The 17,254-nt window shown below is 24.6% G+C and overlaps 1 protein-coding gene across 2 annotated transcripts in view; it reads right to left on the bottom strand.

Moving 5' to 3' along the window:
- Positions 1-14,872, bottom strand: part of LOC127278723 (uncharacterized) — a 33,470-nt gene extending 18,598 nt beyond the window's left edge. The window contains exons 1-2 of one of the 2 annotated variants that reach the window (XM_051300556.1): positions 14,429-14,872; positions 1,079-1,351 (exon numbers count right to left, since the gene is read on the bottom strand). In XM_051300556.1, the coding sequence (XP_051156513.1) occupies positions 1,079-1,333 (255 nt within the window). In that variant the 5' untranslated portion in view covers positions 1,334-1,351; positions 14,429-14,872. The remainder of the gene's footprint in view (positions 1-1,078; positions 1,352-14,428) is intronic. The other variant, XM_051300564.1, reaches the window with a different exon arrangement.
- Positions 14,873-17,254: the final 2,382 nt, after the last annotated feature.

The raw sequence follows: 17,254 nt of genomic DNA, 5'->3' as shown, positions 1-17,254 counted from the left end.
AAATAAAATTCCATTACTTTTTTTTCTCTTAGGAAAAAATAATTTATTTGATTGATACAATTGCTTGTTAATTATGAAAAGAAATATTTAATTGAAATGTAAATTTTTTAATTCTGTGTGAATGAAAAATTGCAATTAATTTTGTAAACAAATGAGTTTAATTGTAATAAAAAAAATATAACACTTTTACAAAATTGAAAACAAAAGAAAAGAGTTGTTGGGTAAAAAAAATAAGTCACAGCAAATTGATAGATTTGAAATGAATTTGTCTGTGGAAAATTGTGAAAAAGAGAAGTTAATTTTCTCTACATGTCAAATTGAGTTGTACATCGAGGCTTTTTCACTTGAACAATGTATAGGTATTTTCACAATTGAAAAAATCATTTTCGAGGTTGAAAATCAAGTTTCTATTGTAACGTTTCGTGGAATATGGGATATACTATATACGGGTATATTGAACATTGATTGTTTTCCTACGAAAAATATTTTCAAAAGAAATTCTAAATCTGATAATCAGTAGAAATTTTACTAATTCAATCAGTACTTTTCATTTTAATTGAAGTTTCAGTTATTTTTTGAAATTTACTAATATAATTAGTGAATATGCAAGCAATAGAAAATAACTTATGTAAATCAGTAATTTGTATATAACATATCCTTTAAAATTAACTATTAAATCAGTAGAATTTGTGGCCGCCGCCATTACTGATTTAATCAGTAATTGAATCAGTAAATTTCTACTAATTGTCAGTTGATCAATTCTCGCTATGGCAATTAGTAGATTTCTACTGCTAATCAGTAAAATATGACTGATTCAGATTTAGAGAGAATGTCAATGAAAAAATAAGTCGGGTATCAAAACTATTTTTCTTATCATTTTTTTAAAAAGAGTTTTATTACATTTTTATAGATTTCTTGAATTGTAAAATACGTTGTAAAATTTAATATTGAAATAAATTTTTGTTTTTTTTTCTTCATTATTTATTAATTATATTATAATTTAATATAATAATATTAATTATCAATGTATACTGTATATAACTTTTAATTAGTTATAAGGAGATCATGGAATTATTACCTCTTCTTGAGAAGCATTGTTGTCAACATCCAAACTGATATTGGGCACTGTGCTACCTCTACGAGGAAGCCTCTGTCTTTCCATTGTTACTAAATTTGACAAGGAATCAGATGATGCCTCGGAAGTTATAACAGATGGTACAGAGGCCAAGGAAGCTCTGCGACCACCTGCAGCTGTCAATTGATTTTGAGAAGTATTTCCGATAGCACGCGACGTTCTTTTACGTCGCGATGACGTACTACGATGAAGCATCATTTTTCCATTCTACAGAGTCTGAAAAATATTCATAAAATATTTCTCCATTAACCTTTTAATATAAAAATAAAAATATTTTTTATATTAAATTTTTCTCTTCTTGTTTTAAAAATATAAAATGATTTTATCATTATTAAATTCATATTTTTATTAAAAGAAAAAAAAATAGTTTTTCTGGGAAATAATTTTTTATTTATATATTTATAAATGAACTTTACATTGCAATTCAGAGAAATTTTGATTATTGTTGGAAAAAATTAAAGAAAAATTTTTTTTTTTATCTCTAATAGCCGATCAATCATTACATCTCGACATTTGAAAATTTATATACAATTTAAAAATACATCTCAAGTCAAACGAAAATGTCAAAGAATCATATAACTTTGAATATATATCTTATATTTGCCAAACATTTCTCCTCATATATTTCTGTTCCAGTTTAAAGGCCTTGCGAGATGGCAAATGTTTAATATTCAAATTTAATGATTTGCTTGCATTTTCGATAAAAAAGAGAAAATATTGTAATAAGGCTTTCGTTTCATTTGTAAAGGTTTTTTTTACAATTTATAAATGTTCCAACTTTATAAAATTTTAACGTAATAGAAAAAAAATGTCTTTCTCGTTTCTTTATTTATGTTTTTATTTAATTGCTTTTAGACAAACATTTTTGTTGTTGAGAAAACAAACTTTCCCAGAAAGGTTTCCCCAATGAGAGAAAACTTTTTTTTTGTGCTGAAAAGTATAGGTAAAAAAAAAAGAAATATAATGATGATTTTTCTTTTTTACTTTATGGACAGCTAGATTTTTTGTTACCCCCTTTTTTTTTATTTTTGCTGTTCGTGGTTTGCAGCCGTAAATAATACTTTCTTGATTACTTTCATCTAACTCTTCTTCTGAAGAATTTAATTACTATTGAGGAGAGTTGTTGAGAAAATACTGAAATTTGTTGTATGGAAGTTTAACGACTTTTTTGAGCATTAATTATTTCTTCGCGTCGAAACTATCAACTCTACGTCTCTGTTCCTTATTTTATTCTGGAGCGAGTCTTTAATCGATAACAACGATTCATTGACATTTTCATATAATATGCTATAAGATATATACTCATGAAAACAAGGTTTCAAACAAGTTTTTAACATTTATATTGTATAGTAAAATAAAAATATAATTCATGAATTTTTTTTTCATAATTTAAATTAATTTTTACACGAGAAAATAATTAATACTTTAAAAAATTTTTTTTTTTACTATGTAATATTATGTGAAATGATTAGTTTATTTATATTTCATTTATAATTAATTATATTTTATAGAATATATATTTTTTTATTAATTTCTGTATAAAAATAACTTATATTATAAAGAAATATTTATATTGTAATCAAAAGTCATAATATTATTTATAGGATAAAAATAGGGTCTGTGTGATCAATACATTATTCTTATTATAATGGAATGGTTGGAGCATTTGGATCTAATTTTATCGGAGATAGTTCTGAAATATTAACGGTCAAAAGTATTTTAGACATCATTCAGTTAAATTATTTCTGACTTTGTGTATTGAAACACAAATTTATCTATTTCTTTTCAAAATGTTACATTTTGATAAAAACTTGCGATTTGTAAATAATATTAAAATAATGTTAAATTTATAAAATAAATAATAAATAATTTTGTTTGTTTAGTTAATTTTAATTAATTAAATAAAATTTTTTTTATTTATTTACGAATTAAAAATTAAAGAAATTTTATCCCAAACATAGGAATAAGATATAAATTGAGATTATGCAAAAATTGAAAATTAAAATATTATTATTTTTCATAAAAAAAGGAATGTTAAGAAAAAAATGTAGTGAACAAATTTCTTTTCAAATATGAAAACTAGAACGAAAGCAACAATGTAGAAGACTCAGGTGTATTTTACTTATTTTTCTTTCAGTTTATACATTACTATAACATTTAAGGCTGCGTATTAATGCGCATGCATGGTTTTAATAAAAAATACATATAAGCTCCCCTGTGACAAGAAAATTTAAAACTCTTTTACGCATTTTTTAAATATATTCCATAAATATAATCTTCTTACTACTTTTTTTATAAAATAAAGTTCTTGTACATTTTTTTTAATCGTCCACTTTTAAACTTTACAATTTTTTTTAAATTTGAAAATTAAATTTTTTATGATTAAAAAGTGAAAAAATTTAGTTTCAATTAAAAAATATAATTTTTAATAAAGTATTATAAAAACCTACTTGTATTCCTAAATATTAAAAGTTAAATGAAAATATAATTTTTTTAAATTTTTCATTTTTAATTATTTGTGAAAATAAAAAGAAAAGTTAAATTGCTATAACATGTGTAAAAATTCCAATATAAGTATATGTACCTACATTTTTTTTTCTCAGAAATATTCTAAAAGAATTCGTAATAAATATTGAGCAGGTTTCTCGTGGTGAAGAAAATTGAACAAAATTTAAATTTAACTAGGTTAAATGTGTATGATTTCTAAAGTCATATAAATTTGTAACGAAACGACGCGACGTCCCAGAAGAATTCCACACCAGAAATGTTGATATATTCATTCCTAGGAATTAAATTTTAAATAAACAAAATGATATATTTAATTTTAAATTTATCATATACGACGATGATGAACGATATTTGATTTATGTGTTTTGAAAAATATTTCTTTAACGATTATTTTATAATCTTTACATGGAAATTATAAATTGTAATTTTTTTGATCGCCAAAAATTGCTGAGTATGAAAATAATACTTTTTTTTTGGTCATCTTGGAGAATAAATTTGCAACATTAAAAATAAATATGAAACTTCATAATAAGTGAATTTCCCGTTCTGAATTTTCCTCCTACACAAATTTAATTTGTTTCGTGAGTATAAATGGTTGAGAACATAAGCTGATCAGAAATGCTCCTTTGATCTGTTCTCCTGTTTCAGTAGTACATAATCCTCTTTAACTTAGTCAACTTGCTTGAAAGCTACGTGATTTCAATGTGATCGTGATTTTAATATGAATAACTTGCAACTTTACCCTGATTCAAATTTACAATAACACACTTGTAAAATTAACGTTTTGCTTTCTATGATGTATATTTGATTTAATATTTCAAAGTTTTGCAAATTATTTCTCTTTTCATGTTATTATTAATTTGTCGTACGAGGCAATTCATTAAATTTTATAATATATGTACTATAACTTTTGTGAAATTTCTCTTTTGAAAAAGGGAAATTTCTCTTTATGGATAAAATATTATTGAAAATATTTTGTATAGAATTATTAAGTCATTATAAACAAGGAGGGGGTCCTTTATGTTTATTTCATAAACATTATGCTTCCTCATTGTGTGAAGCAAAAAATTCGCTTCCTCGTGAAGGAAGCAATAAATTTGTCCAATTCAATTGATTGATTTAAAAAATTTCGAGTTAAAAATGTTTTAAATTAATTAAATTTTTTGAAAAATAAAGAAAATTTTAATTAATTTTGAGTGTAACAGAAACTTTATATATACGAATCGATTCGTTTTAATGCAAGGAATACAATTATTTTATTCATCAACTTGAATTTAAAAAAAACACAAAATTTTTTAGCTAAAATATGAATTTTCGATTTTTCAATTTTTATTAATTCTCAAATTTTAAATCAAATCTATACTTTATATATACCAACCAATTCGTTTCAATGCAGGGAATAAAATTATTTCATATATAAACATGAATTTAAATAAACACATCATTTTTTAGCTAAAATGAGAATTTTTGATTTTTTAACTTTCTTTAATTCTTTAAATTTCAATCAAATCTATACTTTATATATATCAATCGATTCATCTTGACATAAAGAAGACGATTATATTATATATTACCTTAAATTTTTCGATTTAAAAATTTTTTCAATTAAAAAAAAATTTTTGGAAAAAAGACGATAAAATTTTTTTTTTGGGGTATTTTTAAAAATCCTCTTGTCATTTTTGAGAGATTAATGTGTTAAATAAGCCTACCAAATTTTATCCAAATCCATTAAAACCTGTTAAAGATATCGTGTTCACAAAAACGATCCACACACACATACACACACACACACACACACACACATACATACATCCGGACAATTGATCAGGATCTCATATAACATGTTTCTATATAGAGGAAAATTTGTTTTCACCATTTTTAAAAAGTTTATAAACGAAAGGACTACATAGCTTCCTCCACGAGGAAGCAAAATAAATTGATACAGTAAACAGCAGAACAAAAAAAAAGTTTTAATTTTCAATCCATTATATATGGGTATCAGTATAAGCTGTTTAGACTTTAAAGCAGAAAAATGCAATTTACAGTAGAATTCTATATACGAAATGCAGATTTGAAAATCAAATAAGGAAATTTAATATCTCAATTGTTTTGTGTCTGTGGAAAACGAAACAAAAACCATATGAATTGAAATTGAGTTTCAATCTGCCGTATATATAGGCCCCTCTTATAAGATCAAAGTAGAAAAAAAAATTCGAAAAAAAAGAATGAACTGAAATTAAATTTCAATATTGAAAATATTTATGAGTTATTTTATTTACAATTAATTCAGATCTGGTATAAATTTCTGTCAAGCTTTTTTTTTTTATTTATTCACAAGAATTAACGATTTTTATTTATTGACATAAATTTACGCCGGGTATTTATTCATCGACATGAATTTACTTTTCTCTCTCTTTATTTATTCATTGATATGAATTATTTATTTTACGATTACTTTTTTATTGAGGGGAAAATAAAAAAGCAGCATCTCTAAATATCCAGTTGTATATACTAACCGTCTCTCTCTCTCTTTCTCTATACACTTTTTTTATAGTTTTTGCTTTCTTTTCCGATTAAAACTGGGTCAATTCTCATTTCTCTGGAAAATCCAGATTTCATCATGTCTAATTGTACGTAATATCAATTCATAATATTCCCTTATTTAAAATCCCAGTCAATATTGCATCGAGAGGAAATCAATTTCTAAGAGAAATAGTTCTCAGACTACATTTTTTTTATGAGTGTAATAATTGACCTATTTTTTACACATGAATGACTTAGAACCATTTATGTCCCGTGACAATTCCTCTTTTCTAAGATTCTTCTACACTTGTTATAAGACTTTAAAAAAGAACTATATATAGTATAAAATACGTAAGGAGAAAAAGTTCTATTGTTTAATGCAAGTACTATTAAGTTTTATTCTCTTTGGCTTTTGCATGAAATTTTTCTCTCTTGAAAAAAGAAAATTGTCAAGTCCTCCGATATCTTTTTTATATAGTAGAGATCATAAATAAACAGCTTGGGAAATACATCCTCCGCACTTGTGATATATAAACTTTTTTTTTATCGACCCAATGAAAAATGTTCTTTGGAAAAAATTTTCTACGCAAGTAAATAGAAAAATTATTTCACTTTGAAAAAAACTATAAAATTTGCTTTTTCACGCGACAATTTTTAAAGAAAAAAAAAAAAGAATTATTTTTGAAAAAAAAAATACGAAAGTATCGCAGCAAATTAAATTTGGCATATATACAAAACTTGAAAACTTTTATGCATAAAACCTGATCTGATTACAAAATTTTTTTTTTTCTTTGCTCTTTTTTTTAAAGCATTCTTCCGGAGAGAAGAACTACATTTGTGAGAGGTTATAAAGCAATCTGACATTTTAAGAGTGGCAGTAAATGCAAATAATTGCGTTTTGCACGCGATACCCATTGAAAAATGAAGATTTTATGTATAAATTTTAATGGTTAACATGAAGTGCGGAAAATATATAAATATTTGAATATTTAAAAATTAAAAAATTAAATAATTTTGTATAATTTGCAAAGAGATGCGCCTATAAATCCGAATGGAAATTTTAAACAAAAATAATTTTTGGAATATTAAAAACGAAATATTTTTTTTTAATATTTTAGGAACTGCGTTCAAAAATCTTACACGATTTTAGAAAAAAATTAATTGAGAAAGCTTTTGATCATTTCCAATTTTTTTTTTCCTCTGTTTTCATAAAGGTTCGCACAGGGATTTACTGAAACCTCATTTTACTTTATTTATTGCCTTCGGGGGTCATTTCTCATCAAAAGTGGCACGCGAAGAAAATTGACTTCCCTCAGGACTAGCGTGGTGTAATTAACTATCCCGACGAGGTTTCATCGTTATAGATCAATGCTCGTTTAGTAATGCTCGCTTAATATATAGAGAAAATCAAAAATAAACAACCAAAAGAGGTAATTTCATTTCAGACCCCCTAAAAATTTTCATAATTAAATTTTCCATTTTAATCTTTAAATTCCGCACTAAATATTTTTAGATTGGTAAAAAAATTTTATTCATTTTTTTCGATTTCAATATATAAATTCCCCTATTCTAATATTAGTAAAAAAAATCTATTTTTAGATATACTTTTATTTTTCTTTTCGAAGAAAAAAAAATTTTTTTTTTTTTATTTCTGAAATATATACACTTAAAAGTTTTGTTTTTAAAAGAGTGACTTTTTAAAAAGATAAATAAAAGATAAAGAGTGGCAAAGCAACATTATCCGAGAACATGTGCGACGCGCATTTGTAGAAAAATAACTCTTGGACTTTGCAAAAGAACTCTCCATATATATATACATGAAGGTTTGATTTGATTTTTTTGAAAAGTTTGTATTACTAACTTTTTGTGCCTTCCTTAAAATTTGTTTTCACAAACACGTGTTACCATCATTTCACAAAATCTTTTCCATTTGACACGATCTATTCAATTCGTAAAGGTATATTTTAATAATATCATTTTAATTTTTTTTATGTTTTAATTCATTGAATTTATATTTTAATTTTCTATAAAAAAAGTAAAATTATGCAAACATTTAGAATTTTTTAAAAATGTGAAGTATTTATAATTGGCATAATGACAATTGATTTTGTCATTAAAGATCTTGCATATTTACACAAGTTTCGCGTAAATTTATTAAAACATTTATTATAGTAAAATTAGAAATAATATCCATTTGATATAAAGATATTTTTAGTATATATATCAGACTGTAAATATATTTTACATTAGTCTTTAAGTTTAGCCTATATATTCTAAGTAAAAAATTCCATTATGACAGAGAGAGAGAAAGAGAAGAGTATAACTAGTCATAGCTAAATATTTTCCACGACTAAAATCAATATTATATGGATATATATTCACAGTGAGATAAAAATCTCAAGCGAAATTCTCAAAGGAAATAAATATTTTATAAAAACGGAAAAAATTTAAAGAATAATAAGTGTCATATTTATTTATTAAAATATGATTTTAAATAATTAATTTTATAAGAATTTCGATCAAAATTAATTGGATTTTTTTTAAATATTAGAAATAAAAGCTTTGAAATTTTTTTTTCTTTTTTTTCCGCAAATATCTGCAATTCTAACTGACTGATTTCAGTTTTCAGACCCTTGAATTATTTCTAGTGAACCACACACATACACACTTTCATATATCAGAAAAATATAGAAAAAAAATTTATATAAAAATTTGATTTTCTCTTTGAAAATGAAAAAAAATATATAGAGGAAAGCATGTGTTATTCAAAAAATATTTTCTCAGTTTTTCCTATTATTCCATTCACGCAATATAAAAATGTGATAAAATTTTTCTTTTTTGTTTTTTTTTTACACTTGAGATCTATTTGACCTCCAAAGTATGTCATGGAACTCTCTCTCTCTCTGTCTCTTGGATGAAGAGAAACTATATGTGAGATGGAGGATACCTTTAATGCATCAGGGTGACTCCGATCACGTACTTCTTGTAAATTCTATCTTTCAACTTTCTCAAAAAAAACACACACACACACAAGATGACTGGTACCTTGCATGACAAACGTGACTAGAAATTCTCGTTTTGACAATTTCCTATCTTGTTTACTACTGATCTTATTTTCGCAGACGAAAAATTTTCAACTTTTTTTAATTAAAGACCTCTCTAATCATCGCAAATTACAAAGTTTTCCTTTTGGGAAAATTTTATATAATTTAATAAAACTAAAAATTATTAATAAAGTCAAATTCAAATAATAATATTTAGATTTTCAATGAAAATTAGAATTAAATGAATTTCAAGTTTATTGCTTTTGTAGAAATTGATTTCATGGGGATATAATTAAAGGGGAATGTTTTAATTACAAGAATTTACTTACATCGCAATTAAGTGGACTTTAAATTAATTATGAAAGCAATTACTAAATGTTTCGTTATGCAAGAAGGAAAAAAAAGAAGCCAATAAAGAAAATAATTAGAAACTGACTTTAATTACAGTTTTGTAATGGTAGAATTTTTTCTTATTAGAAGAAAAAATGGCTATTTTACAATGAATAAATTTATAATTTTGCAAAAAAAAAAACTGTTTTTTTTCACTAGAAAAAATAATATTTGAATTGTTGATAAAAAAGACAAGAAGAATAATTGAAATTTAAACACCTACAATTTTTGTTAAAAGTTACATTTATTTTGTTATATTTTTTTAAAGAACAAAAATTGAGATTTTTTTGTCTTTTCTAAATATTGGCATTTTTATGTGTCATTACAATAGCAATATTTCTTTATAGCACTTTTCTTGAAAAAAAAAAAAAAAAAAAAAAATGAAATACTGAAATGAAATTGCACACTGCTTTGATTCTTTCCTGTTTTTTGCAGACGGATGCACCTCTTTTCATTGTTCCATACCTCTCACTCTCGTATTTTTTTCCCCTATACGAGTTTTTTTTCCTGTATTTTTTTTGTGGCAGTTAAAAACTTTCTGAATTTGCTGTCTTCCGACGGAAATGGTGTTTTTTATTGTCATGGATTTCATACGAGTTGTTTTTATGTAGGCAACATTTCTTATGCTGAAAAATTTTTTTTTGCTCGAATTTGTTATAACTAATTTATTATTTAAAAATTTTATCTGTTTTCGAGAATTTTTTATTTTTTATAAACAATTTTTAAAATAATAATAATAAAAATAGTAAAAATAATAAAAATAATAATAAATTTTTGATTTTATATATATTCAATATTGTAAACTTGTAAAAAGAAGATTAATTTCTTTCAGCAAGTGTAATAACAGTTTCCTATTATTCTGTCTAGAAAAAGTTTAATTAACTGTTGTTATTTTTTTCGAAACGAAAAAAAAAACTTTAAACTGGCTTTTCTCTTCTTTGTGATTTTTTTCCCTTGTTTTTCTATTTACGCGTCATTACGCTTTATTTCCTTTTAAAGAGATTTTATATTTTTCACATTTTCACATTAAACTGTTTTCCTGTTTCCATTATCTTCATTCTTTTTTGTATGATATTTCTCATTTTTTCTTTACAATATATATTTCTTATTCTTTTTTTTTGTAATAATTTTCATTTATGTTTTTTTTTCTTTTTCGAAAATATATACTTTGAAAAGTGATTTCTTTTTTCTTATCACGCACATTACACTTTCAAATTTCATACATTTGGCATTTTTCTTATCTCTGAGAGAATGTTGTATGTATAAGGGGTTATGGGAATATATTTTAGTGAAGTAGACGCGTTTTAGTCAGACGAGTACTCTTATAAGTAGTGGAGAAAGTAGTTTTAGTCAGACGTGTGCCATTAAACAGTAGAACAAGCCGTTTCAGTCAGACATTATGGAAAATGAAATTTATTTTTATATTATTAAATAAATAAAATTTAAATTATTAGAAATTTACTACTAAATAAATTTAAAAATTTACTGAACAAAATAATAATTTTTTGTAAAATTATTTTCACCCAACAAAATTTCAGAAAATAAAATGACAGTGAGATAAAAATAACATAAAAAAAAGTTTCTACACACTTGACTTTTTTTCGACTTACAGTCAAAGGAATGAAATAAAAAATTTTTTTTTGTCCCCCTTTTAGAAACGCTTTACAATTTGGGACAAAGAAACTTAAAATTTCTCGTCACGCGGTTCTAAAAGTTGTTTAAAAAAAATTTCTCTCTTTTTGAAATTTAAATTTGTAATTCTTTTATAATATTTTTATTTTATGTGTCATTAAAATTTTCTTTTTATTCGAAATCTTGCTTGATTTTTGAATGAAAAGTAGTGTAAAATTTGAATGATGATATTTTGGAAGGAAATATATATTTTTGTATAGGAAAATTTTTGGGCGTGAAATAGGTTTATTCGCGTGTCACGTCGCGGATCGATGGACAAGTTCTGAAAGTACAATGCTCCGCGCGTCGTGAGACTCGACCTGTGTGTGCAACTGAATTAGTATAGCGCACAATATGGTGTTCGTGGTTCTCTGCAATTCTACGTAATTTTGCAACTATGCTATATATATATACAAGACGATAAATAAACTACCAATTCAAAACTCCTACTTCCATCATTGTGTGATCTGCGCTCAGTTTGTCACGCTATAGTCTTTATATATATAAGCTAGCGCTTAATTTGAGCGTTTTCGTTATATGAATTACCTCTGGCTACTTACAAGTAGTTCGAGTTTCCTTTTCTGAGTATATATCAGGCGACGCCTGAATACGATAAAATAGCACACAAATTCGAAATCGATACCTCGTTAAGTTTGCGTGCTCTCTCTCTCTCTCATTCTTTCTTCCTTTCATGGTGGGAGGAAGGAAAAAAAATTTTTTTTTTAAATTCAGGAAATCTTTTATGTGTATCATGTTAGTTAAATCTCTGATAATTTCAACTATTTTCCTTTTATAATTCTAGTAAATTATTCGGTTTTTTTTCTTCATATGTTTGCTCAGGATATATTTAATCAGTTTCATATCCGCTCTTTTCTAATTTTGCTTCATATCAGAAAAATGTCGGACAAAAAAATTCAATGTTACTAATCTAATAAATGTGAAGAATTCCATTTCATATTATTTACTTTGGAATTAAAATTCTCTGAATAATTGCAAGAAAATTTTACTATTTACCACACACGTAAATGTTAATAAAAAAAAAAAAGTTTTCGTGTATAATGAAAACTTTACTTTTGTCAAAAAAAAAACAATTATAATATTTAATAATGAATTTTTATAATAGTATAATTATTATAATGATAAATTATCATCAAACTATGAATTTAGTTTGATTTAGTAAAAAATTTATTTTAAAAAAATGAGTATAAAATTTTTAGTAATTTAGTAAATGAAGTAAAAAATTTAGTTAAATTTTGCGGAGAGAAAATTTTAGTAATAAAATACAGTAACCTCATAATAGGTGACAAAAATGCGAAACCCCAAATTTTTTTTGTGCTGTCCTAATATGTAAACTACACTTTATGTAAATGGGACAACACAGGAAAAATTTGGGTAATAGCACCTTGCACCTGTATGCAGGTGACAGCACCGTAATTTTTGCTGACATTTTCTCTCCGTGCTTAATAATAATAATTTAAATATAATATATGAGAAATAATAATTAATTTATTAAATTTAGCATTTCTTGGTAAAATATTAATATTTAAAAAAAAAACAAAATTAAACATAACAAGTTTAATAAAGTTAAAAGCTTGAATAAACCAGATTAGTATATATTCATTGATGTGAGTCAAAAACAGACCTTTATTTAGAACTTTTGAAAGCAAAATTGAATTCTTTTATCTCAAAAAGATTACAGAAAGGCTTTTCGTTGAATTGTGCCTCTTCTTTTTCTTTCGAGATTCAAGAACTAATCAAGAAGAAAGGAGTCTTAAATGTCTGCAATTGTGTTAACAATTTTCTATATAGAGAAACGAAATTTTTTTTTCTCAAAAAATTTTAACAATTTTTAGCAATTTCAATATTTTTTTATATACATAACTATAAATTATGAACTAAATAAAAAGTAAATAAAATTCAATTTTTGTTGAAAACTATTTTATGTATGTAAAATCATTTCTCTACATTGGTATTTTTGCATTATTTTTTTTTTTGTATAAATACTTCTGCTTTATTTATTAAATACCAAGCGTTGGGAATTTTTTTTCAATGAAATTAGAGAATAATTTAATTTTCCAAACGAACGGAATTTAAAAATCATTTTTGGGATAATTTTTTTAATTATAAAAAAATATTTCAAGCTTTACATGGTATTAAAATTAATTAAATTAATGATTTTATATCATTTTTTATTTACTAATAAAAACAATGACAAACGCGTTTCAAAATTACTCCTCTTCGACAAATAAAAAATAATTACAACTTGTAATTTTTATTTTAATTAATAAATTACTTTGTACAAAAGGGTGTTTTTTGTAGCCCATTTAAATATAAATAAATAAATAAAATATTCAGATTTTTTTTTTGGATTTGAGAGAATTATTTCATTTTTAATTCTGAAATATTATTTTTTTTAAATTATGGTTGTCATATTTTTTGTTTTGTTTTGCATGTGAGGCAGGAAATGTTCTTTAATTAGACAATTTTTTTTTCCTCTCAAAAATCACTGGATTGTTAAAACTTATTATACCCGTTGCAATTGTTTCTGCAAACAAGAGAGAGAGAAATTCGATTCGAATAAATATGTTTCTGAATTTTTTAAAGTTTAACAAGGGTCCAATTATGAATTACACATTTTTTTTTTACTCAACAAAAATTTAATTATGAATATAACTTTTTTTTCAAACTATTCTTTCTTTATTTGTAATTCTCAAACAAAGTTAACTTTTTCTATATTATATAGTAAATAATAATAAGAAAAAAAAGTTAATACAAAAATAAATATTTATATATAACTACAGAAGTCTTGAACTTTTTTATTACAGAAAATTGTAATACAAATTCTTACATTCTTATATTTTAATTCTAATTTTCCCGGCAAAAATCTTTTATAAATAATTAATGAAAAGGTATATATAAAATACGGATATTAAATTAATAACCATGGAGACTAAATCCAACAAGTTAAGCTCTGATCCTACTTTAAAGCTCTTAGCTCTAAAAAAGAAAGAAGTGTATAAACCCCCCAAGAAAATTACATTCCTCGCGCTCGGTAAAAGTAGTCCGCAACGTATCAGAGCTTTCGCGCGCGAAGACAAGATAAAAAAAAAGAACAAGAACCGCAAAAAAAAAAAAATCCCCGAGAAAAACGACTCACCACTAGCAGAGAATTCTTCTTTCATTTATCAGACTCTTGACATTAGATGCATTGCCTTCTTGTTTTTTCTTTTTCTAGTCTCTTGAAATACACCCCCAAGATTTACCTTGCAACAATTTTTCTTGGAAAGTTCGCGAGCACTTTCCCGAGGGACCTCACTCTAGTTTTTTTTTCTTTTTTTTTTTATTATTTTAAGAGAATGAAATTTTTTGTTATCACTTGTTGTCAACGCGCGGCAAAAGCGCGACGAAGAGGAAGAAGCATTATATATATATAAAGCGGGACGAGCCGCCAATATGGTACGAGCTTACTCCATTCGCGGCTCGATCCTAACTGGCAAAGGTGCTCGCCGCTCGGCGCCTCGTTTCACCGATATGCTCTGCTCTGCTTCTCTGGCTCAAAGCTCGAAGCTCAAAGCTCCACCAACAGGGCCAGTGACAGCTTAGTGGCTTTGGACTTACACGACCTTCCACCCGCACAGACGGATATTGCCGTCTGCGGTCTCTGCTCTGATTTCGCGCATACCCGCGGACCAATCTTCACACATACGTATTTCAATGTCCGCAGAGGAAATCTGCTTAATTTCCGCCCGCAAATCCTATATATGTATATATATTGTATATATATATACGAGATAAATGATTGGAAGATAGAAACCGCTGTGAAATATACTAAACTCTCACCCCCTGTCTTTGATGTCTATGATGCGCAATGTAAATTTTAAACCAATAGGTTAACCACTCTCGATCGATTCAAAATATGTACACCTGACTTGTGAGAAACTCGCAGGAAAGTTGATACACAATTTAGAATTTATTGAAATTTACGCCGAGGAATTTCTTTACAGTGAAAAAAAATTATTTCATTCAATCGGTTACTTGACTATTTGAATGTTTAATTATCAAATAAATATTTACTAATAATTTTTATTTGAATTAAATTTTGAACTATTTTTATTTAAATTAAATTTTGACTTAATCTTTTTTTTATTTGATAATAAATAAAAATATTAATAATTAAATATTTATTTTTTATTAAATAACTTATATTTGTGTTAAATAATTAGTTTTTCTATTAAATAATTAATACTTGAGTCAATTAAATGGTATATTTGTTTCAAATACAGAAATTATTTGTTTAAATAAAAATTATTTGGTTTAAGTAAATATTTATTTGATAATAGTCAAGTAACCGATTATTTGAATCAAATCAATTTTTTTACAGTGTTAAGAGAATTAGTTTTAGAAATTTTAGTAAATATGTTACAATTTAGAGAAAGTTATGTTACAATTCGTGATTACTCTAAAATTTGAAATACATTTATTAAAAATTGAAATATATTTTTAGTAGTCTCGTACTTTTTATTTCAATGTTTTGAATTTTTGTACACGTTTTACCGAAATTTTAAAATATTTACTGAATGGAAATTCTTTTAAATAAACAGTTTTCCAAAAGAGAAAATCTGTAAAATAAAAATTTTATTTAATAAAAATTCGGTTTTATTCTAAATAAATAAATTTTGAAAATAATTAAAATTATTAATAAAGAGAGATACGATTAAAATTAAAATTGGAAATTAAAAATGAAACAATGAAAACTTATGCGACGATGATCCTGTGTACAGTGTCAGTGTCTGACGATAATACACTTGTTCTACTTGCATAATCCTTCTAGACAGTTTAAGGGGTAGTGGAACATTTTGGTCAGACAAAGAAACTCTTATCTCTAAAACTATTACAATTTGTCATCAACAATAGAGAAAGTACAATTCATCACTAACTCAAAAAAAATATGATATAGTACCTTTAAAATATGAATTTAATTTATTTTATAAATATTCGTAAATATAAATATCGTTCTGCAAGTGGAAACAGACATTTATAACTAGAGAGATGATATTCATTAATATTTAAAATAATTTAATGAAAAAATATATTTAATTCAAATGAGAAAATTCTATTTCTGTAAACAGAAATACGCTATTTAAAAATTTTAATTACATTAAAAACTTAAACTTATATATTTATTTAAATATTAAATTATTTTATTATTATATTAATTTAATATATTATTTATTTATATTTATATTGTTTGAATCAAATAAATTAAAAAAAAATTTTTTTTTTTTATAAAAATATTTTTCTCTGTTTTATAATATTTATATAATTTTTGGAAAATGAAAGCAAACAATTGAATAGTCATCTTAAAAATGATAATATATTGTCAATATATGATTATATATTTATTTTCAAAAATGTCCCAACAAAACAACTCGTTTCAATGCGCGCGAGGCAAATGACAGTTCATAGGACACATACGGAGCAACGTCGAGACATCCATAAAATATAAAAGTTCACTGAATTCTCGTGACCCAATAATAAAAATAGAATGTAAAAGTGTATACATCTCTCTTTTTTTCAAGAATTTAAAGAAACCCGGTAAAGTCAACGTTAAAGATAAAACGTCAAATGTTCAACTGCGCATTTTTTTATATACATATACATCTATAAATTTTTTACACTGATGCAGTGTGTACAGGTGTTTATTTTTTTCTAGTTTATAATTAATGTCCTACTACTGTTTTTTTTCTAATTTTTATTATTTTATTTATTATCCCATTTTTTGAAAAGTAAAGAAGTTTGAATTTTCATTTGAAATTGAAGATTTTTCGAAAATTGCTTTTTTTTAATGCATTTGATATAAAAATATTTTAAAAAAGCTGAAATGTGCACATTATTTTATCTAAGGAGTTTAATTTACACACAAATGTAATGTTATTTCTTTACAAATAAACTTTTATATTTATTTGAACGAGATATAAACTTT

This window comes from Leptopilina boulardi, unplaced genomic scaffold (genome assembly GCF_019393585.1).
Source record: "Leptopilina boulardi isolate dan_hultmark-lab unplaced genomic scaffold, ZJU_Lbou_2.1 LbouV2_112, whole genome shotgun sequence".
Classification (NCBI taxonomy): domain Eukaryota; kingdom Metazoa; phylum Arthropoda; class Insecta; order Hymenoptera; family Figitidae; genus Leptopilina; species Leptopilina boulardi.
The sequence above is the reverse complement of the archived record's forward strand: the minus strand, read 5'-3'. Positions and strand labels throughout refer to the sequence as shown.